This window comes from Pezoporus occidentalis, unplaced genomic scaffold (assembly GCF_034315485.1).
Source record: "Pezoporus occidentalis ecotype Australia unplaced genomic scaffold, CSIRO_AGI_Poc_V1 ctg163, whole genome shotgun sequence".
Taxonomy (NCBI): Eukaryota; Metazoa; Chordata; class Aves; order Psittaciformes; family Psittacidae; genus Pezoporus; species Pezoporus occidentalis.
The window spans coordinates 68,919-92,465 of record NW_026913457.1 but is presented as its reverse complement, the minus strand read 5'-3'; the positions used below and the strand labels follow the sequence as shown (position 1 = coordinate 92,465).

Genomic DNA, 23,547 nt, shown 5'->3' with positions numbered 1-23,547 from the left:
ACACATGGTGCTGGATGACCTGCAAAATCCTGCTCGCCCTCCCGGGAAATGTAAATAGCAGGAATCGGGATGAACAGATCCCATCTTCCTCCCCCCACCCCTCCCGGCACACCAGTATGTGCCGGGAATGTTTAGCTTCACAAACGGAGGCCTTGGGAGCCCAGCTGGAAAACGCCGAATCTGCAAAAGTGAGTGATGCAAGGGCACAACACAGGGAGCCAGGATCTGGATGGGCCTGTGCCTGCCCCAGCCCCCTCCCTGAGCATCCAGGCTGCTCCCCAGGGAGCCCTCCCGGATTGATTCCGGGCAGCACAGCCTGGCTCAGCATCAGAGCCAAACACACAGCATTACACAGCAGAAAAAGGGGAAAAAGCTTCGTGGGCAACAAGGCTGAGTTAAAAGCTGATCTCATCCCCTGCTCTGTAAGGTGAAGGTGGCGAGATGAGGGACGGAGAAAACAAAGAGGAGGGATGATTTCTGCTTCCAGCATGATGGAATGGCTGCAGTGCACAGAGGAGCCGCCCTGCACACCCCTCCAGGAGCACAGGGAGAGCTACAGCTCTGAGGGAGGCCCTGTAGAGCCCAAGGCCAGGTTGGATGGGGCTTGGAGCAACCTGGTCTAGTGGAAGGTGTCCCTGCCCATGGCAGGGAGGTTGGATTTGATCACCTTTAAGGTCCCTTCCAAACTGAACCATTCTGTGTTCTGCCGTGCCCCAATGCTACCAAAACAGGGACCCTGAGCTCTCTGTCAGAGAGCTGGAAGATCCAGTGCTGTTTCATGGAGGGAAGGAGGCTTCAGGCTCAGGAGCATGGAAAAAAAGCCTCCAGCCATTAAACAAGACAAGAGCCAGAGAGGAAGGAGGCATCAAACATGCTTGGAGGAGGCCAGAAGGGACTAAGCTGACAGGCGGCAGAGGGACAGCTGCTGTAGATTAGCTCTGCCCGCTCAGACAGCCCTCAGCCCCCACTGAGAGGTGAAAGGTGCCATGGTGGCAGCCCTGCCCCTTCCCACCAGAGCCCATCCCCACAGTGAGTGGGCGCCTGGAGCTTTGTGTCCACTTTATTGGAGTGGACAGGAGTTGGGGGGCAGTCACAGAGGGGTGGGGAATGACACGTGTTCCCGGCTCAGTCCCAGTCACCATCTCCTTCAGGGTTGTCATCTCGGGGGGGTTCCTGGAACTGGATGTTCGCCAGCATGTCCCGCATGGCTGCCATGAGCCTGTTCACCCCCTGGTTCAGGTCCTGCCCTGCTCCAGCCTCTTCATCCCCATCAGGCCTGAGATCCTCCTGCAAGACAGCAGAGATAGAGCGGCCATGCAGGGAGCTGCATGCCTGCAGCAGGCAGGGAGAGACGCTGCTGCTTGCCAAAAAGCATCAGGCTGCTCTGCAACCTGACGTTTAATACACAGTGCATATGCCAAGAGCCACTCCCTTTGCAGAAACACTACGCAGTGGAAACTGCTGTGTACCGACAGCAGAAGCATGCTCAGATTCGCCTGCAGGAGCCCAGTGCACATACCTGTAAGTTAAAATTTGGCAACAGCGAGCGGAAGAAGAGAGATAAAGTGCTTTCGTTGGATGGATGAGTTGTCCTGAAAGACAGAAGTTGCAGCAGGGTCAAGGGAGCAGCTTGGTACTCGATCTCACGCTGGTGCTGAGGCAGCACAGGGATGCTGGAGAGAACCATGATGTCCAGAACAGCACCCGACTGCCCCCGAGCCAGCCTTGAAGCAGGGATTTGGGGGATTCCTGGGGATTTGGGGGATTTTTCCCCCCTGGGCAGCCAGCAGCTGGCTACAGCAGTCACTAAAACCACTGCCAGGTTTGCTCTGAGCTGGGTCAATGCGTAAGACATGTATGGGTTCACCTCAACAGGCCGTGCACACTGCGGCTCGCTGTGCTTCAGCCTGTGTTTATCCCAGACCACCTTGGTAAAGAAACAGCTGAAGTTGATCTGTGGCCTTTGCTTTAATGGCTGTGAACAGTCACCATCTCCAGTGGTGACCACCGAGGAGAAGCAGCAGGACCAGTCCTGCCTGTATATGCCACAAGCCAGGCAGCTCTTCCTCCGAGATGGAGGAGGACCATCAGCTCCAAGCACCCACGTGCACCCAGGTCTGGGGGCTGAGGGCTTGCCAGGAACATTTTGGTTGTGCCAGCCCAGAAGCAAGTGGTGGAGGAGGTACCTTTCTGGTCTGGTGTAGGAAACGATGGAGTCCAAAGGAGGCAACGGATCAAACCCCATCACAGGCTGTGAGGTCACCTCCTGGGGGGGAAGGAAAAAGAAGGGGTGAAGCTGCATTGCCAGCAGCAGCAAGCACCGAGGCATGGGGATGATCAGACCAGCTGGACAGGCCTGGGGGAGTGCAGTGCCCAGCCTGTCCACACATGCCCTGTGTGACGGCCTGGGAAGCTGAGCTATAGAGAGGACACTCCAGGGTCAGGTGGATACTTTTTGCTGGGTTTGGGGTTTAAGACATGCCCAGCATCTGCGTGCACATCAGGGATGCGAGTGCCACCACAGTGCACACAGTGACAGTGCCTGTGCCCCATCAAGACCCCTCACCAGAGGCAGAGCTGCCGTGGCCTCCTTCATCTCTGAGAGGATGATGTGCCTGTAGATGTTCCTGGGTGCGCTCTGGTACCGCATCTTCCTCCTAAAGCGGGGAGGGCACAGAGGACCGCACTGAGCACAGCTCAGCACAGCCACATTTTAATTTCTGCTTCTCTAGGTGCACCATCAGCTTCATCCCTGGCTCTGGGGGCACACACTGTACTGGATGGAATCGGCTTGAAGCCAAGCTAAAATTGCTTGGCAGCTGCTGACCTCCAGACAAAGGAGCAGAACAGTTCAGGGACACTGCAAAGATCTTTCTCACTGGGCCAGCAGAGCAAACTAACTCCAGTTTAGGACAAGACCAAATGCCTCTCTCCTGCTTCTCAGAGTTGGGATGTGTTTCTAAGCTTGCCCTGTGCAGCACATGCGTGTGAGCTGTGCAGCCATTCCTGCCTCTACCAGCCAGCAGCCTCTTGGCCCTCCCCAGCACATGTGCTGGCCAAGGCTGGGGAAGCCCATGTAGTACATATTCCCTGGTGAGAGGTACAGCCCTTAATTCACTTCTACATAAAATACAGAAAAGCTTTTGCCTCCCTAGGCCCACTGTGTAACATTTGGCATCAGCAGCCACCATCAGAAAGGTAGTTGAGGGGCTCCCTGCCCCGCTCTGTCCCCGTGTTCAACCACCCATGCTTGGTGTGAGCACTGCTCACCTCCTCCTGCTGCACTCACTTGTGCTCAGACTCTTCCACCAGCGGGTCCTGGGCATCCACCATGCACAGCACCTCGTGGACATTGGTCTCCAGCCATGCCATGACAGCTGGGTCCTTCCACAGTGAGTGAGTCCTTCCCACGTAGAGGCATGTCAGCTGGTTCAGGGCAGGAGGCTGGCTACGGGAGACAGTTGTTACTCATGGCACTCTCCTCCTTCCCACCTGCAGGTCCCTGTGAGGGCTGGCAAGGGCTTGTCTCTGCACTGTGCTTCGGCTCGAGAACACAAAGAGAGGAATCGCAAGCTCCCTGCTTTGCTATTTCCATCTATCTTCATCAGTTTTTCTGTCTTTGTCTATTTTTGGGATAAAATCATGAGATGAAAGTTAATGTTGCCTTGACACGAGGAGGAGATCATTTGTGTGTTTAGGAAGACCACATGTCAGGGAAATCCAGACTGGCAGGAGACAGCCTGCCCTGAGAGCACACACACATTGCTCCCTCTCACTACAGGCAGCAACAAGCTTCAGCATGAACTTCTGACCCATCTGCATTAAAGTGAGGTGCGTCTATCAGCGTTATCTGGTGGCCATTATGGAAATTCATTATCAAAGCATCTAAGAGCCTACTCAGGAAAACCAAATATTCTCCTCCGCAGTTTTGTAACTCCATTAGCTGCCTGAGCAAGCAAAAGCCCCACTACCAGTAAGATCAATTCCTTCTCTTTACTGACAACATCTCCAGGGCTTACCTGATCTGAGCATTCAGCCTGAAAAAGGAATGGTTTGTGACCCTGGCATCGGGCTGCACACTGCAGTGATCCAACAACGGCATAAGAACTGCAGGAGAAAGACAGACAGCTCATTATCAACAGCCTGGTGAGGAGCACCACAGCATGGTGAGGGCTGCAGGGACACAGCTCCATCCTGGGGGGGCAGCACCCCATCAAGGCACTGATGGAAGACCCATATGGGGTGTGAGGATGCTGCTGGGGGCTGTGGTGTGCTCTGATCTCTGTGTGGATGAGGGAAACAGATTCAGGGTAAATGTAAAAGAACAACAAACTTTTTTTTCCCCCTGATGCAATAAGGTGAATTTTTCTGCACTTAACACTGCTGGCCTTTGAACCTGAACAAGGGTTTTATTTCAGTCACCATGACGAAAAAGATGGTTTCAGCCACCACAAAACTAAACCTCTGTTTGGGAGCTGGTTATTCTTGCCTATAAAGACACACCCTCCTCTGGGCCCAGAGGGGCTGTGCATCTCCTTTCATGGACAGCAGCACCAGCTTGATGAAAGCATGAGAGATGGGCACCCATGAAGAGCATATCTAAAACCAAGCAGTGTCTGGCAGGGAAAGCCAAGAGAGGCTTGCTGTCTCTGGTCTGGGCAACCCTGGGGTGAAATATTTTCCTGCTCCAAGGCTCTGGTTCTCATGCTCCCCCAACTTGCCCATGACCATCTCTAATGAAGGGGCATCAGCTGCTCCAAGGAGGCTGTGCAGCACAGAGAACAATGACCAGTCTCTTCCTAGCACTCACGTCAAAGGCTCAGAGCTGCAGGGTGCCCTGTGTAGCTTCACCACACTCTCACCAGCCCTGCCATGGTGCAGGAAGGCTGAATCTCACCACCACTACTTCCCTGTGAGGGTGCTGAGGCGCTGGCACAGGGTGCCCAGAGAAGCTGTGGCTGCCCCATCCCTGGCAGCGCTCAAGGCCAAGTTGGATGGGGCTTGGAGCAACCTGCTCTAGCGGAAGGTGTCCCTGCCCACGGCATGGGGTTGGAACTGAATGACCTTTAAAGTCCCCTGTAACCCAAACCAGTCTGGGATTCTACCTGCCACCATGACCAGGCTGCCTGGTCACCCTCCGAGTCAGGGCTCCCATCTCCCACAGACAGAGGTGAACATCATTTGCAAGCCACAGGCAAACTGCTGTCTCTGCATTTGCCTGCCTGCGACCCAGCCTGCGCTCTCACAGATGGAGAGAGCGGCAAAGCCTGCGGGGACAGACTTACCGGAGGGGACAGACTTACCGCTTGGGAACATGACCAACGCGAGCTGGATGAGCCGGGTGGCTTTCTCCCGGGCCTGGCTCAGCTCCAGCTCGGAGCGCTCCTCCTGCTGGCTCAGGAAGAAATAGGCCAGTGGCACCGAGAAGGCAAAATTGGGCAGCTGGGACAGGTTCCGGTGACTCTGCAGATCAGAGGGACACGTTTACCGAGAAATGATGCTATGCAGAATCATCCCGATGGGGCTGGGCTGCACACAGGTTCTTGCTCACTCGATTAAGTTACTTTACAGCTGCTGGCTTGGTGCCCCCATCACTGAGTAAGCAATCTGAATCTGTACAGTTGCTTGCAGGGTACCAGGATTACAAAAACAGCCCTCCCCCCAAGTCTTCACAGGTCATTCCAGTGTTGTTGGGATGGCAGCCTGACTGCCAGGCAGCTGCAAAGGGCTAACCTCCTTAGGAATCCCTCCTGCACTGTGACACAGCCCAGACAGGCCTCCCTGCTCTTGCATCAGGAAGCAGATTTTCCACCCCTCTGCCTCTCACCAGGGTTGCTTGTTGGCATCTCACCTCCCACTCCTGGAACATGCGGATCAGGAAGGTGTATTCTCTAGCTCGGAGGGACAGAAAATCGATCATCAGCAGCACACACAGTGGGTCATTCTCTGGATCAAGGCTTCAGGGGGAGAGAACACAAGGAAGGGAAATAAAAGTCAGTGTCACAACAGCTGAAATAGCTGCCCTCGTTTCTAAGTCAAACAAGACTTTCCCACTAGCATCCAGAGAACTTCCGTGACTCAGCAAGCAGGGAGAACAGGAACACGATTGTTCCCACATGGCCAAGATGACGGTTCAATGCCCTGCCCTCTCTTGTGTCCCTGCAGAGGGGTGACAGTGCCCCATCACCACCTATGAGGAAGGCTGAAGCCACCACTGTACACCGCTGAGAGTCTGAGTTCTGCTCTACCAACCATCCAGGCACGCAGCTCAGTGGTCAAGTGCAAGGGTCACCCCGGTCCCATCTGTTTAAATCTCCTTCTCTACAACCACCTCTCTTCAAAATAGCACCAAAGCTAACCTGTGACACTGCATGTCGAGGAGTGGAAACAGCCCTCACTGAGCCTGAGAGTGGCAGCGCACCTCCAGGGTTTTTGTCCTGCCCAGGTCAGGTTTGGTGCATTGTTAGAAGTGTGTTTCCCCCAGCCTGCAATGCCCTGTCCTGTCCCCCACGGAATGGGGCACAGCCCTTGGTGAGGACACCTACCTCAAAATCAGCTTGCAGAACTCCAGGGCTGTGCGGGGACAGCCTCTCTTCTCCAGAAACATCAGATGCTTGAAGAGGGCCAGGAAGAAAGCCCTGTGTGGCAAACAGCAAGAGGTTTTAGAAGCCATATTTGGAGCTCACAAATGGGGACACAGAGCGAGCCCCAGCTCCCTGAGCATTAGCACTGTAGTGCAGCCTGGAGGGTCCAGGAAACCTGGCCTGGTGCAGTACAAGGTGCCACAGACCTCTCCACGTTCCCACCTCTTACTGCTTTTATCTCTTTGTGCAACTGTAGGGGCAGCACAGATCAGGGCATGGACTCCACAGACCAGGGCCGACAACTCAGACAACAAAAAAAGGGAAATGCATAACATCTGCATCCTGCCTTGTCCCAGCCTGCCCAGCCACAGGGACAGTGCCGCAGCATGCATGATGTGTTATCAGAGGAGCACTAGCACCCAAACTGGTGTTACAGATCACAGCGTTCAGGTCACAGAGGGCACAAAGCCTGTCAGTGATCAGGTCCTGGAAAAGTGAGCAACCTCCAGGTACAGCAGTTCGGGATACATGACATGGGTCAGCTGACTGGAAAATTCCCAGAATAAAGTCACCTTTCCTTGCAGCTGCAGAGCTGTCATTATGTAAAGAGCCAGGCGAGTGCCGGGCAGGAAGCAAAGTGACCAAGAACAGTCATAAAAACACTGTGACAATGCATGCCATTTTGGACTAAGGGGCACTGATCACATGAAAAGGACGTGACAGGAAGGAACAACTACTGCTACAGTAAGAAACCCCTTGGGAAAGAGCTTGGTAAAGAAGCAAGTGCTGCATTTACCCCAGCACCCATCTCAGGAGCTGCTGCCTTGCTGAGGGCACTGTCACCAACTGCCAGAGCCTGTTCTGACAGAAAGGGACATTCAAGGTCCCCCTGCCACCATGGATGACGCAGCAGACATTTGGAATCTGGGTCTCCGTGTCCAAAGTAGGCCAGGACACACTGTGACGGCTCTCCAGCAGACATGGGGCAGGCAGATGTGCCACATACCTGTTCTCAGGCCGCCGGTAGTCCAGCCTGCAGGTCCCACTGGTCAGACTGAAGACAGGGTGGAAGGCGCACTCCATGCTGTACAGCGCTCGCTCTGCAGGCAGCAAGGACAGTGTCAGGGCACGCCATCACCCCAGCACACCACACAGTCCCAGAGCTCACAGAAAGGCAATTCATTTAGCCCAGAAGACACCAAGAGCTCTGACCCCCATGATATACGCTTGCTCACAGCCTAGCAAAGCACAAAGCTACTGCAGACTATGTGGTTGCAAAAGATACACCCAGGGAGGTGAACCCTCTTCCCTTCTGTGGGAAATTAGATGATGCTCCAGCTGTGGAAAGTAACTCCTCTGGAGGTCTGGGACTGACACTGGTACAGCTGCCTCTGCCACAATTATTTTCACAAGGGGAAGCCAAAGATCCCATCCTCACCTTACCTCTTGCTTCTGCTATCATGCTGCAGAGCACATGCCTCATCTAACACCAAACAGCCCAGCTGACACGAGAGATTGCAGCATGGCCATACAAGGGACAGCATCCTCTGGGGTGCCTCCTGCTCAATGCAGCCCTGAGGAGCAAGCAGGGCCTGACCTGCAAGATGCTGGTCAGAGGAAGGCAAGGCAGGCTGGCCTGGAGGGCAGTGCTGGCTCACTGCAGAGGGGTAGGCTTCCTGCAGCAGCCCCTTGCACTGATGTATGTTGTAGCTACTAAGTCAGACTCTCCTCCTGTAAGGGATTTCCTGCTGGTGGGAATCCACCACGTCCAGACAATCCTTCTATTCATTTTGAAGGTGATCACTGATGTGCTTTGCCCCAGATAAGCATGTCTGTATCTATTTAAAAGCCTCCAGGAAAAGCTGCTGGTCTGCAGGACAATGGAAGGCTGAGGGCTCACAGCTCCAGTCGCAAACACAGAGCCAAGCCAACTTTGCTGGTTTGCTGCTTTCCTATGAACCAAAGCCAAAAGCCTTTGATCATTAATTCACATCAGGACCTCTGCTCCTCACCTCAGCTCTTACCTATGAGATCACGGGCCATCTCCTGATCCTCCTGCATCCGGCACACATCACTAAGCTGCAGAAGGGAGTCCACATGATATGGGTTCATCTGAAGCAGCAGCTACAGAAGAACATGACCTTTATTAGATGATGGCACAAATCACTGTATTCTCGTGCACTCTGCCTACAAGGTAAGCTCTGAAAGCCTGGCAGGGAGGCAAATGCCCGTACACCACACACAAGAGAGAGAGGCTGTTCTTCCTCCAGGATCTGAAGGTGAAGAAACCCTGTCCCACACCATCAGAGAGGCAATGCTCAGACTGTAATGCAATGCTCGGGACACACCTCATGTGAAAAGCTGAAACAATGGATTAAAAGAACCTAAGAACAGCCATACTGGGTCAGAGCAGAGGTCCATCTCACCCTGTCTCCAAAATTAGATGCCTGGGAAAGAGGGAACAAGGCTGGGCATACATGATGGCTCCCAGCACACCCTAAGCTGCCAACTGTTAGGGGTTCATGGACCCCTCTATCAAAGATGCCATCCACATTAGTGGCATCTCCCCTCATGAATTTGTTCCCTTCCTGACACAGGTACCTTTCCAGCACCTCAGCTCTGCAACACAGAAAGCTGCCACTTAAGCACACAGTGTGAAGAGCTTCTTTTCATCCCAACCTGCCAGCTCTGTCCATGTGCTGAAAGGAACAGCAGGGAGATCTCTTCCCACTCAGAGCACGATCTAAGCCCTTGATCACAGCTTCCCTCAGGCAGCTCACCCCAGTCAACCCAGCTCTTCCAGTGCCAGGGCCATGCCAGGCCTTTGATCATCTCTACTGTCCTCTGAATCTCTCCCAGCTCCTCCATTCCCTTCTGAAGGGGAGGGCCCAGGACTGCATTCAGGAGTCAAGAGGCACACATCAGCCATAATTACATTTTTGGTTTATTCTCTATCTCTTAATAATTCTTGGCATTTTCATCAGGTATGAGGAGGACATTTTGATACATCTATTGCAACTGCAGGATCCAGCTCCTGAGCAGTAATGTATTAATTCTTTTCCAGACTTCAGAATAGAACTTTAACCACAAACCCCTTCTGCATTCACTAATTATAAATGGGCTACTTTTCCCAAGCACCTCAAACTCAGTTTCAGTATTAAAATAGTGAAACCACTTTACATTTCCTCACAGTTTAGTTTGAGGATTTTCTTTCCCATAAACTGAAAAATGCAGCTTCAAAAGGTCCAGAAGTTGTGCAGGATGGTGGCCAGTGCAACCACCTACAGTACTAAACCCTCATTCTCTGGACCGTCCCAGTCCAGTGCCTTTGCCTCCGTGCCACTTGCCTGATGTTTTACCCCCTCTTTGCTTGCTCTTAAGTTCCTTTTCAGTCCTTTTTGGAAGAGATGAAGCACCAATGATCATGGTGATGTCAAAAAGCACTCTTCACACCCAACTTGTCCAGCAAGACCCTTTCAATCCACTAGCAAGAGCAGAAAAAGCACTCACTGAGCAGGACTCCCCCCAGAATAAGGTTTTTTATGCTGAGTGATAGCAGCAAGGCAATTACACTGAGACTGTGGTTATTGCAGATAAACTGGTTGGGGTTTGAAGTACTTCTGGCATCAGCAAAACCAGAGGTTAAATTTTACTTAACTTTACTTAAAAGAAGAATAGAAGACTAAAGCTGCAGTAATATCATAGAATGGTTTGGGTTGGAAGGGACCTTAAAGCTCATCCAGTCCCAACCTCCTGCCATGGGCACGGACATCTGCTCAGAGGAGGGTGCCTCAGCACCCTCCCAGGGAAGAACTTCTGCCTAAGAGTTCATCTCTATCTCCCCTCTGTCAGAATAAAGCCAGTATCTTCAAACATAGCCAGACCCACTTAACAGGGACAGAGCATAAACATAAGAATGCATCACAGGAACCCCAGCCTGCTCTGCAAAGCAAGACCATGTTTGAGCTGCCCTTAAGATACTGGCTCTTTGGTGCATCGCTGCTGCAGAGGAATCATCTTGCATCATTTAATGCAAATCCCTCCATCCAGTCAGCAGGCAGCATTTATGAGCTGGAGAGAACAGTGACCATAAGCAGAGGGTGGGAAAGCAGAAAGAAGTTAAGTTTTATTTAGTAGACAATGGCCTCTTTAAGAAATGTCTCCAGGGTATGTATCTGAGCTCATGTGGCCAGGGTTTTCAGAGCAAAAATACCTCCGTTATGGTTCTGCAGCGTGCACAGCAATTTTACCACTGTTTATCACTACAGACTATAAATGTTACCATTCCACTCAACAAGGCTGGACACACATGAAGAACTTTCAATACAAAGACTGTTTTGCTGAAATATCAAGACAAGACACATTTTCACTTATGCAAGTTTATAAATAGAACAGCTATAGTTTAGATTCCCATTTAAAGATCCATTTATACAGTATTTTTCCTCAGTTGAAGAGCTGAGACAAGGGAGCTTTATTCCTACCCTTTCAGCCAAAGCCTTTCAATGGGCTCCTCTTCCAGATGGCTACATGGCATGTTCTTGGGCAGAGCTACCAAGGTTCTGCCACCATCCACTGGACTTCATTTGCACCAAGGTGCTCACTTATCTTAGTGGAGCTCAGCAAGCAACACTATACCTCACCCCACATGGAGGGGGCACAGGACTCTACTGCTCAAAATGAGACTGGCAAAAAAGAGAAGCCCTGGTATGCATCAGCCCACCTCCCCTGCCAGGGAAAGTGGCTGCAGGAGGTAAAAGCATGGGCAACTTAATTTCACAACCTACCACAATGTTGTTCGGGTCCATAGACTCTACAGCATCCAGAAACTTGAACTGCACTTGCTGGTACTCGCGATGGTGCTCGAATGTGAAGTACTGAACTCCTCTCCTGGTGTCCACCAGCTGCATGGTGATACCTACAGGGTGCATGGGAGACAGGGGTACCACCACTGAGATGCACAGCAGCAAGAGCACCTCTTCTGCTCTCTTATCACACAGAAAGCTCATTCATGTCACTGAGTCCAAAGCCAGACGTGTCTTCAGAAACTCCTAGAAAATTTCACTCCTTTCCCTCCTCTCATGAGTCAAAGACCAAAACCCACTATAGAAGTGCAGGCCACTTGCCTTCCCCATGGATATCAGAAACATAGAACGGTTTGTGTTGGAAGGGACCTTAAAGCTCATCCAGTCCCAACCCCTGCCACGGGCAGGGACACCTTCCACTAGAGCAGCTTGCTCCAAGCCCCTGTGTCCAACCTGGCCTTGAACACTGCCAGGGATGGGGCAGCCACAGCTTCTCTGGGCACCCTGTGCCAGCGCCTCAGCACCCTCACAGGGAAGAGTTTCTTCCTTATATACCTAAATCTCCCCTCTCTCAGTCTGAACCCCTCAGCCCTTGTCCTATCACTACAGTCCCTGATGAAGAGCCCCTCTCCAGCACCTTTGTAGATATATGTATTTCAGCAACACTGCTGTTAAGAAAGGAAGTTCTCATCACCTGCTACCTCCAGGAAGGGAGAAAAGAACCCCTCAAATACCAAGATACAACACAACAGAGTTCTCCCTGTGAGGAAGGAGGTTATTTCCATCAGCTGCAGAGCAGTTCCCTTTCCACATCAGCCAGTGCCTATCCTGGGCCTGGCAGCTGATGAAAGCAGCTCTGGTTTCCATACACTGAGGCTCTTGCAGTGCCTATGCCAAGGCAGCAGTACCAAAAGCCTCACCTGTTTTGCCATAGCGTGGCCAGGTATTCTTTGGAACTGTCAGCCACGTGCTGCGGACGTGCTGGCGCTGCCTCTGCCTTGGCCTGAGGAAACAAAACATGACACGTCACAGTTTCTCTGTACTGACAGAATGAGGAGAGCTGAAACCAGCCAGAAAAAGGATGATCCAGGGGAAAAAAAAAAAGAGATCCAACTTCTTCCCCATCTGCAGCCATGCCACAGGGCTTTTGCCCAGGAGTTTAACATGTCTGCCTTCAAGACACAACATACTTTCACTCAGGCTCTGCTTTACTTGAAGCATTTCTCTCTGGGCCAGCCAGTGCCTCCAGCATTTCCACTTCAATAGCTTCTCCCTCGTTTTTATTCCTGCCAAGTTCTCAGATGCTTCTTTGCTTCAAACAGCTTCTCAGTCCCATTGAGAGAGCCCCACATGCCCCTGACTCACCTCTCTTCCCAGCAGTGCCTTCAAATGTCAACTGATTCAGTTTAAGCTGCAACCAATGCACTTGTTCACAGCAGAAGGAAACCAGAAATTGAGGCTGCTCTAATAAAGTCATGCTTCCTCCATAAGGCATTGCTGCTTCTTCCTCAAGCACTAAATATTCTTCCACAGACTCTCTAAGGGAAAGTTTTTGCTTCCACCATCACTGCTCTGAGCTTAATCCTTTCTTACATGCACACTTTTTAATCAGCTCGTGAAAGCAGGGAGTTTATGGATGATGCTGACCACAGTGCAATGGATAACTGCACAGAGACCTTGTGCCCAAACAGCAGGAGGTTTCCTAAGCCCCTGAAAACAGTGTATGAGACCCCCTAGAACATATTCAGGGTCCAATCTGTAAGACATCAGACTCTGGGACAGACACAGGAGACAAATGCTGGAGAAGGAAGAAAGAATCTAAGAGTCTACACTCTATGAATTTGAGTGAAAGGATTTTAGAAGGTTGTTTTGATGGTAAATGAGCAGGGATATCAGCAGAAAAAAAAGCAAATGCTATCAAAAAAACTGCAGAAGTCTCACTTACTAACAAAACAAATATTCTCCTGCCCCAACACGCACTACTAAATGAGTAAGACACTCTGAACCCTGACTCCCTGCCCAGGTATGGCACTGGGGACTCAGCAAGCTGCACTCAGGGAAGGACAGACACACCAATGTGGACATTGAAAGGGTTTAATATTAAAGTTCTGAACTAACCTCTGATCACCAAGTACAGTGCGAGCCCCAAAGTATCTCTTCAACTCGTTCTCTGGATTCAAGTTTCTGAGAAGATTGAAACAAGAAAGAAAAGCAGTTAAACACAGCCCAAAGTTTCACACTCGAATCCTCTCCATCAACCCCAAGTGCTCTGTACCTCAAACTGCCTCTGGCCAAGCCCCCCATCTGTCACACACACCATGGATCTGACATAATACACAGAAAGGAGACTAAAGCTGGTCAAGAACAGGGGACATCAAAAGCCCTGTTCCACCAGGAGCATGCTGCCCTCCTGCTCTGCTCCAAAGACAGCACTGAGCTGGAACATACTTCTGCTGCCCTCTCCAGGGCAGCTGGGGCCTTAGTCTGGGATAATCCCATGTCGGCCTCCATTCAGGAGCACACAGCTGGGGTATGTGTGCCTGGAAAAGACAAGGTACCCGCTGCTGAGTTTAGCAGTAGCAGCCTACAACTCAGGGCAAGCATCCTAACCACAGCATGGAGGCTGGCAAAGATTAATAGAGACATCTCACAACAAAGCATGGCAACACCTACAGTTTTCTTAATCCAACATTTGGCTCAGAGAAGGGAGATGTATTTGAGAGGGGTTTCTCTCTGCTGCCCAGTAAGCCAGGCCTTAAGAGAGGGAGTGGGAAGGTTGAGATCCAGCACTGCCATCTCTCACCTACTCAGAGATTATCCAGCTCTCAAAAGTTTCTGAATGTTTGTTTGACCTGAGAAGTCAGTGGAGTTCAAAACCACCTTTGGGTAAACATTCCAGTCCTACTGCAGTGTCTCTGAGCCAGCTGTGCTAGCCTAGACTCAGTTTTGACGCAGTGTGACTGGGGGTTTCAAAACCAGGACTGGTTGAGTTGACCCAGCTACTAATGTTATCTCCGAGAATAGAAAGAGCTACCAGCTTCTGCACCAGTCCAGGGCTCTGAAACACAGTGGACATACCACCCAGCCCACTCCCAGCAGGTTTCCTGGTGGGATACAGGCACAGATGTTACAGATGTCAAGCCTGAGACAGGTTCATCCTCCAGCTCCTGGACATGCTTGGTGCTTAGCCCACTTTGTTGATGGTGACATGCAGGAAAGGTTAGACAAGTCTAACTTGCTTTCCTGGTGAAATTAGCTCCTAGCATTGCACAGCCCTCCTTGGAGGACAGCACATGGTGTACTGGGACCTGCTCTCCTAGTGCTGGGCTGAATGCAGCCTGTCACCTGGCGAGGTCAATTTGATGTCAAAGCTGATGCACCAGTATTCTCAGCAGTTCTGGAAAGATTCTCCTACAGTGTATGTTAGGCTGCAAGTCACCTCTGGAGGCTAATCTGGTCCAGTCGCCCACTCCAACCAGGTTCTGACAGCAGAGAATATTAATCGCTGCTCAAAACCAAACATAGATCTAAGAGCAACAGTTAGAAATCGGGATCTGCACAACCATTCCCACAGCCTCCTTCAAGCAAGGTGCTGAATTCATGGCCAGATCACAGTGGAAGGCTCCCAGCTCTCTTCCTTGGGGGAACAGATATCTTCATCACACCAAAGGCCAAAATCAGGATGGGAGGAGGCATACCTGTGCTCTACATAGAGCAAAGGCCTGCTGTCTGCAATTATTCCACTCTGGGTCTGCTGCCATAGCCCACTGGTATCCTCAATCTTCTCCAGCAAGCTGTCGATGTCCTCCAGGTCATTGTCGTCCTTAAGATAAGCAAAGACAAAGCAGTTACTACAGAGTAAGTCACGACAGCAGAGATCACACCCCACTGCCTCCAGGTCCTTCGGTGCATCTCGATCTCTGTGCGATACCATCTACTGCTCACCCTGCTGCTATCCCACTGCCTTTGTACTCTCTTATTGAGACCTCCTGCTCCCCACGCAGCACTCAGGAATGCTGCCCAGAGCCTGCCTTCCCTTCTCAGCTGCCCCCAGAAGGACTGGCTGCTCTTCCCCACTGGCTCAAGGTAGCACAGCACTGTTGTTATCCTAAATCTGAATATGCCAGCTGCATCTATCTATCCCGGGCAGGAGCTGGCAGGAGGTCTGGTCTCTGGTCTGCCCCTTCTTACCCAGCCTTCACCTGGTTTTGTTTGCTTTATTTCCACTACAAGCCCTAGAACATTCTGAACTGTTGGAGTGATGATTTCAATCCTAAATTACTTATATAATTAGTCTGGTACCATCTACTTCCTATGGAAACACTAAGCTACTTGTGGTGTAAGCCCAGCTGGTAACTCAGACCCACACAGCCGCTTACTTCCCTCCTTCCCTCTCAGCTCCCAGCAGGATGGGGAGCAGAACAGAAAGAATGTAAATCCCATGGGTTGAGATAAGAACAGTCCAATAACTAAAGTATAATACAAAACTACTACTACTAATGATGTGAGATAATGGAAAACTAAAAGGGAAAGTGGAAAAAAAACCCCAATGAACACAAGTGAGGGACAATGTAATGGCTCACCACCTGCTGACTGATACCCAGCCCAGCCCGAGGGGTGATCTGGGCTTTCTGGGTAACTCCCCCCCAGCTTCTATAAAGGGCATGACTTGCTGGGGTATGGAATACCCTTTGGTTAGTTTGGGTCAGGTGTCCTGTCTCTGCTTCCTCCCGGCTTCCCGTGCTCCTCCTCATGGCAGAGCATGAAACTGAAAAGTCCTTGATGGGGGAAAATGCTACACAGCAACAATGAAGACATCAATGTTCTTGGACTAAAGCCTAAACACAGCACTGCACCAGATATCAGGAAAGAGAACAATAACTGTTACAGCTGAACCCAGGACTACTCACTACTGCTGTGACCCTTTAATAAGGTATCAAACCTGCTTGATTTTAACCCAACCCTAACGTATTGCACTCTCACTTTCCCATCTTCCAACAACCCAAAGGATACACCCAGCAGTGCACATCCAACAGCTGTGGAACACTTTTATCCTGATTTTCCTCTGGTTTTACCCATAAATAGCAAGTGACACATTTCTTATACGGCCACTTCACATACTCCTCATGATGAACGTGGGTGGAACACAGAATTCCATTCAGACACCCAAACAGAACTGAAAGCTTGCCTCTTCCAGCTAAATATAGCCACTCCACATGGAGGGGATACATGAAGAGTGCTTAACGTGCTTTGCATTTAAGCACTCAACCAAACGTAGTATTATCTCGAGCTGGCAAATGGAACTGCCTGTTTCTAGGTACGAATTCTCCCTAGAGCTGGCAAATGTCACCCTGCTGCTTGTCATTCTGAGACTGTGAGAGGAAATGAGCTCTCTGGGTTCTCTGCCTTGGTTAACTCACTCCTGAGCTCATCCAGCTGAATTCCCAGGGAGGAGGTGGCCAGCCAAGCACTGACACTGGAGCCACAGCTCACCCTTCAGCGCTGCAACACAGTGTGTCTCAGGATGCTGCGCAAAGAATCTCACTTGCATGAACAGTTAAGATACAGTCAATATAGTTAAGATTTCACTATCCTTTCAGCAGCAAACTAGCTCCCACTTGAACTTTATTCAAGTGGGACCACCAATAATGTGGTCCATTTAGGCTCCTAGCCTAGCTGAAGTAGACTACCAGCCTAGCACTATCAGATAAAAGTACGTTCAAGCACACAGATTCATCTCAATTTTTATCTACAACACACAGAGACACTGGACAAAGTCCTTGCTCCAAGCATGCTTCCTTAGGGGTAGACAGCTTAGTGAGAATCACTGTCTCCTTGCTCCCTTCACCACTGAGTGGATGGAGCAGGTCCCATAGGAATCACATGTGGCAGATGCTCCTGTCAGCATGTCAGCAGATCTTCAACTGCAGAAACAGTGTGCAGCTGTGCATGGAGAAGAAGGGAACGTGGATGATGGAATCTGGCAGTGGGAGCTCTGCGAGGCTCTGCAGAGCCAAGAAACCTGCCTAAGCAAAGCAAGGAAAATATAATTAAAACAGCTAAACTTCTCACACAGGACCCCTCTTGCATGAAACCTTGAAGCAGAGATGAAAGAAGGCGCTACTGAAAGGATTTCACAGCCCTAAGCACCTGCTGTGCCAGTCCTGGCTGCCTGAAGGACCACAGTCAAAAGCTGCTATTGCTGTTTCATAATTTTCAAGGAGTGTAATGCAAAAATGGAGCATTTTTGCCTTGGAATCTTTTCTGCAGCTACCTCAGTTACCACTCTGTCTAACCCCAGGAGAAATTTGCACAATCACCAACTCTGAGAGCAAATGCAGACATACCAGAGTCTCTCCTGCCAAAGTCTTCCTGGTTTTCCTTTTCTTTTTCTTCTTTCGCGGCTTGTTGCTCAACATGGGCTGCAAAGATAAACAGGACAGCTGTCAGTGTGCCTACAGACAGCAAGGATGACAGCTCCACAGGGAGACAAGCACAGGGATCAACACAGAATCATAGAATAGTTAGGGCTGTAAAGGACCCTAAGATCATCCAGTTCCAACCCCCCTGCCATAGGCAGCGACACCTCACACTAAAGCATGTTACCCAAGGCTCTGTCCAACCTGGCCTTGAACACTGCCAGGGATGGAGCATTCACAACTTCCCTGGGCAACCCATTCCAGTGCCTCACCACCCTCACAGGAAAGAACTTCCTCCTTATATCCAATCTAAACTTCCCCTGTTTAAGTTTTAACCTGTTACCCCTTGTCCTATCACTACAGTCCCTAATGAAGAGTCCCTCTCCAGCATCCCTATAGGCCCCCTTCAGATACTGGAAGGCTGCTATGAGGTCTCCACGCAGCCTTCTCTTCTCCAGGCTGAACAGCCCCAACTTTCTCAGCCTGTCTTCATACAGGAGGTGCTCCAGCCCCTGATCATCCTCGTGGCCTCCTCTGGACTTGTTCCAACAGTTCCATGTCCTTTTTATGTTGAGGACACCAGAACTGCACACAATGCTCCAGGTGAGGTCTCACGAGAGCAGAGTAGAGGGGCAGGATCACCTCCTTTGACCTGCTGGTCACGCTCCTTTTGATGCAGCCCAGGATACGGTTGCTTTCTGGGCTGCGAGCGCACACTGAAGCCGGCTCATGTTCAGTTTCTCATCAACCAACACCCCCAAGTCCTTCTCCACAGGGCTGCTCTGAATCTCTTCTCTGCCCAACCTGTAGCTGTGCCTGGGATTGCTCCAACCCAGGTGCAGAACCTTGCACTTGGCATGGTTAAACTTCATGAGGTTGCCATCAGCCACCTCACAAGCATGTCAAGGTCCCTCTGGATGGCATTCCTTCCCTCCAGGGTATCAACCGAACCACGCAGCTCGGTGTCATCGGCAAACTTGCTGAGGGCACACTCAATCCCACTGTCCATGTCAGTGACAAAGATGTTGAACAAGACCGGTCCCAACCCCGATCCCTGAGGGACCCCACTCGTTACTGGTCTCCAGCCGGACATTGAGCCGTTGACCACAACTCTTTGTGTGCGGCCATCCAGCCAGTTCTTTATCCACCGAGTGGTCCATCCATCAAATTGATGTCTCTCCAATTCAGAGACAAGAATGTTGTGTGGGACAGTGTCGAACGCTTTGCACAAGTCCAGGTAGATGCCATCAACTGCTCTACCCCTGTCCATCAGTTCTGTAGCCCCATCACAGAAGGCCACCAAGTTGGTCAGGCAGGATTTCCCCTCAGTGAAGCCATGCTGGCTGTCACCAAGCACCTTGTTGATTTTCATGTGCCTTAGCATGCCTTCCAGGAGAATCTGCTCCAAGATGTTGCCAGGCACAGAGGTGAGACTGACTGCTCTGTAATTCCCCAGGTCATCCATTTTCCCCTTCTGGAAAATGGGGGTTATATTTCCCTTTTTCCAGTCATTGGGAACTTCACCTGACTGCCATGATCTTTCAACTACGATGGACAGTGGCTCAGCAACTTCATTTGCCAGCTCCTTCAGGACCCGCAGATGGATTTCATCAGGACCCATGGACTTGCGCACGTTCAGGTTCTCAAGATGGTCTCGAACCAGATCCTCTCCTACAGGGGGCACAAGGTCTTTGTTCTCACAGTCCCTGTGTCTGCCTTCCAAGACTTGGGTGGTTTGGTCAGAGCCTTTGCCAGTGAAGACCGAGGCAAAGAAGTCATTCAGAACCTCAGACTTCTCCAAATCCAGGGCAGCCAGTTCTGAGAGCTTCCAGAGGGGGCCTATGTTGTCCCTAGTCTGTCTTTACTCACAATGTACCTATAGAATCCCTTCCTGTTATCCTTAATATCCCTAGTCAGGTTTAATTCTAACTGGGCCTTTGCTTTCCTAAACTGGTCCCTAGCATCCCAGACAACATCCCTGTACTCTTCCCAGGCCGCCTGTTCCTGCTTCCACCTTTTATAAGCCTCTTTTTTCCCTCTAAGCTTCCTCAGCAGCTCCTTATCCATCCAAGGAGGTCTCCTGGCCCTCCGCTGCACTTCCTTCTAGTTGGGACACAACACTCCTGAGCTTGGAGCAGGTGATCCTTGAATATCATCCAACAGTCTTGGGCCCCCCTGCCCTCTAGGGCTGTATCCCATGGAACCTTACTGAGCAGGTTCCTGAAGAGGCCAAAGTCTGCTCTCTTGAAGTCCAGGGCAGTGAGCTTGCTGCACACTCTTCTCACTGTCCTGAGGATCTCGAGCTCGACCATCTCATGATGGCTGCATCCAAGGCTGCTCTGGAGAGTCACATTTGCAATGAGCCCTTCCCTGTTGGTGAGCACGAGGTCAAGCATGGCACCTCTCCTTGTCGGCTCCTCTGTTACTTGCAGAAGGAAGTTGTCTTCCACACAATTGAGGAACCTCCTGGATTGCTTGTGCCGGGCCGTACCGTCCTTCCAACAGATGTCAGGGTGGTTGAAGTCCCCCATGAGGACAAGGGCCTGTGAGCGTGAGGCTGTTGCTATCTGCCTATGGAGTGCTTCCTCCACAGATTCCTCTTGGTCAGGCGCTCTGTAACAGATCCCCACAGTAATGTCTCCCATCGCTGTTCTCCCTTTAACCCTGACCCACAAACTCTCTGTTGACTGCTCACCTGTCCCCAGACAGAGTTCCATACTCTCCAGCCTGTCCCCAACATAAAGGGCAACTCCCCCTCCCTGCCTGCCAGGCCTGTCTTTTCTGAAGAGCCTGTAACCTTCCATTCCAACACTCCAGTCATAGGAGCCATCCCACCACGTTTCTGTGATGCCCATTACATCATACCCCCGTAGACGTGCACTCATCTCTAATTCCTCGTTTGCTCCCCATGCTATGGGTGTTTGTATAGAGGCATCTGAGCCGAGCTCCAACTGAAGCTGGCTCATTGGCTGGAGCGGCTGGGATATCTCTACATTGCCCCGAGCATTTATTATAGGTGCTGGCAGCTGACTGGGAGTGCTGGGATGGAATGATGCCCCCCTCCCCAACACACCTAGCTTAAAGCATCCTTGACCAGCCTGGCAAGACTGCTACAAAAACCGCTCTTCCCCCTGGACCAGCTCCGCCAGCCCCCAGTAGACCTGGCCTCCCAGATTGAATCCTGTGTTCTAAATACCCAAACCCTTGACTGCGGCAACACCATTCTAACCATTTGTTAACCTGCCCAATCCTCCTAGCCTTTTTAAGGACAGTCTGAGGTCCAGAGCCCCTAACCACCTCTCCCAGGGCGCTGTAGTCCTTCTTTATGTTCTTCAGGCTACTGCTGTCTGCATCACTAGCACCCACAGGGATGACTAGAAGTGGGTAACAGCATGTCAGGAGGGCCCTTAAAAAAAAAAAAACAATATTCATTCCTTTAAGCTTGCCAGTGACTGGAAATTAAGTCACCAAGAGAAAGTGGAGAAAAGGACCAAAGGTTTAAGCCTCAGCTGACTTTCATATCAATGTCTGAGACTAGAAAATCAGGCAAGAAACAGTTTAGATATGCCAGGTGAGGAGGAAAGGTTTCATTCCTCCTTCAGTTTCTAGGGTAAACTGTATTTCTATTTTTCTAACAAACATTACAGTTTAACCAGTCACCCAGATCTCCACAGAAACCTGCCAGAAAGCACTACAGAGGTCTTTGCTCCACTGGCCATAGTGCCTGGCAACCAAAACTCCAAACTCTGAGCCCCAACAGGTGAGGCCAGGAGGATAATTGGACTTCTCTCACCCTGACCCTTATCTCTGGTGAGATACAAGCTAGACTTACGATGTCAAATTGTTGATTAAAGTGCTCCTTTCATTATGAGCTACTCCAAGGAGACACTTCTGAACTGATACAGAGCCAGGAGGGAACCTTAACATGGAACAACACAACATTATAGGGAAGACTACGCCTGGTATTTGCTTGGAGTCTTCACACCTTCCTCTCCAAACACTTCACTGAGCATCCACCCGCCAGCCCAAGCTCCATGTATGGTGTGTGGTGTAGAGCTTCATTGGGTATGCAGCAAAAGGAGCAAAGAACCAATCTCAGTTTGAAAACCCCACGGTGTTTTCCTCCTGACCTCAGTGCTCATGAGGACACAGCATCAGGTCCTTATCAGGAACATTCCCTCTGAGGTTCAGTTACCGTTTGGTCCAGCTGCACTGCCTCCTCTCCATTCCTCTGCCTGTCGCCTTCAGCCTCTTCAGTTAGAGCCCTGTTGCTGTTCCCTTCTGCTGCATCCTGTGTGCCAAGCCAGGTGTCCACTTGCTCCTCGCTAGACGGCGGCTCATCCTCTGACTCCTCAGCGGTGATCTGCACACAGAGATAAATAAGCTGCAGAACCAGCCAGCATGGGGCTGTGCTCTGTCCTGTCCTGAGCCCAGGGAGCAGAATTCCCCAGGGATCCAGTCTGCTCCTCTCCCATCTGCAAACAGAGGAGAGAAATGCTGCAGAAGCAGCACAGGGCTCAGCTGCCTGAGCAGCTTCTCCAGCAGATGGACAAGGATGACCCCTTATTTCACATGTGTCACCCAGGAGGTGCCTGAACAGCCCTGCACCCACTGACTGGCTGCAAGGGAGCACAAGGCCACAACACCACATCTATGGCACGGCCCTGTTTGGGCTCTAACGTGCAACGAGCTTGTGCTCACACACCCAACCCCTGGGGAAGGAGAGTGGACAGCAGAACCATCCAAGAAGTGACCAGAACCCATCACCCCAAGGTCCCATCTGTTCCATCAAGGTCCCTGGCCTCCAGCACCGAGACCTAGCGACACTGGAAAGGCGGCAGAGACATCCTAAACCCAGTTTCACCCACTGCTTGACCACCCCAGCACATCCCATCCTGGTCCCCCCAACCCCTTCACAGACCTTCCTGTTCACTCTCGGTTACTGCCCCTTGAGCCCTCCCTTCACCCCCACATCACCCACGCCTCTCCTCTCCCGCTCCCCAGCCCCCCTGAGTCACCCCCAGCCACGCACCACCGGAACCCCTCCCTCCCACCCCAGCCACTGACCCCATATCCCCCCCCTCCCAAAACGTCCCCTCCGTGTCACCCCCCTGGCACTGCCACCCCTCTCGGTCACAGCCCCAGCTCACCCCCTCACACCTCCCCGGGCTGCTGCCACCTCACGCAGGCCCCGTCCCCCCCGGCCGCCCCACAGGCCCCAACCCTCGTCCCGAGCGCTGCCAGCCCTCACCAGCTCGAAGCGGTTGCTGCCACCGCTGCGGGCGGACCCGTGGCGTCCCCTGGGAGGGGCGGCGGCTGTCGGGGGCCCATCGCAGCCAAGCTCAAAGCCCAGCTCGCCCAGGCCCGGCTCCTCCTGGCCCCGCTGCTCCCCTCGCAACCTCCTCAAGGCCCTCCGCGACATGGAGCCCTGCCCGCACTGCGCCTGCGCGCACCCGCCCCGCAACACTGCACGTGCGCGCCCCGCCGCCGGCACGCCCCCTCCCGCCCCGCGCAGGCGCACCGCGAGAAATGTGCCGCGGGCTGGGGGCGTGGCAATGTGCGCATGCCCACGGGTCCCCGGCGGGGTCGTGGCGGGGTCACAGCATGGGGGCGACCCCAGGGCAGGCTCTGGGGGGCTCAGGGGGCACGGGGGGCAGGCTGGGGTGTCCCGGGCACACAGGGGGCAGGCGGGGGTGTCCCGGGCACACAGGGGTCAGGGGGCCAGTTTCAGGGCATGGGATG

General features: G+C 51.9%; 1 protein-coding gene across 1 annotated transcript; it reads right to left on the bottom strand.

Annotated features, from left to right (window-relative positions):
- Positions 1-1,049: 1,049 nt before the first annotated feature.
- On the bottom strand, positions 1,050-23,242 carry TCF25 (transcription factor 25). Its single transcript, XM_062612959.1, has 18 exons — positions 23,057-23,242; positions 22,001-22,168; positions 17,734-17,808; positions 15,085-15,209; positions 13,505-13,570; positions 12,307-12,389; positions 11,369-11,499; positions 8,609-8,708; positions 7,591-7,684; positions 6,546-6,638; positions 5,852-5,957; positions 5,304-5,463; positions 4,020-4,107; positions 3,290-3,448; positions 2,567-2,657; positions 2,187-2,266; positions 1,520-1,592; positions 1,050-1,287 (listed from the first exon to the last, which is right to left on the bottom strand). The coding sequence occupies exons 1-18, from the start codon at positions 23,225-23,227 to the stop codon at positions 1,126-1,128; spliced, it is 2,025 nt and encodes a 674-aa protein (XP_062468943.1). The 5' UTR covers positions 23,228-23,242; the 3' UTR covers positions 1,050-1,125.
- Positions 23,243-23,547: the final 305 nt, after the last annotated feature.

Bases quoted from the DNA above. Each gene is read 5' to 3' on its own strand.
- TCF25 (XM_062612959.1), bottom strand. From the start codon at position 23,227: ATGTCGCGGAGGGCCTTGAGGAGGTTGCGAGGGGAGCAGCGGGGCCAG. The intron at 11,500-12,306 runs GTGAGGCTTTTG...TGCACCCTGTAG, and splicing joins GCCACGCTATGGCAAAACAG to GTATCACCATGCAGCTGGTG. The intron at 4,108-5,303 runs GTAAGTCTGTCC...TTTCTCCTGCAG, and splicing joins GTTGGTCATGTTCCCAAGCG to TTCTTATGCCGTTGTTGGAT.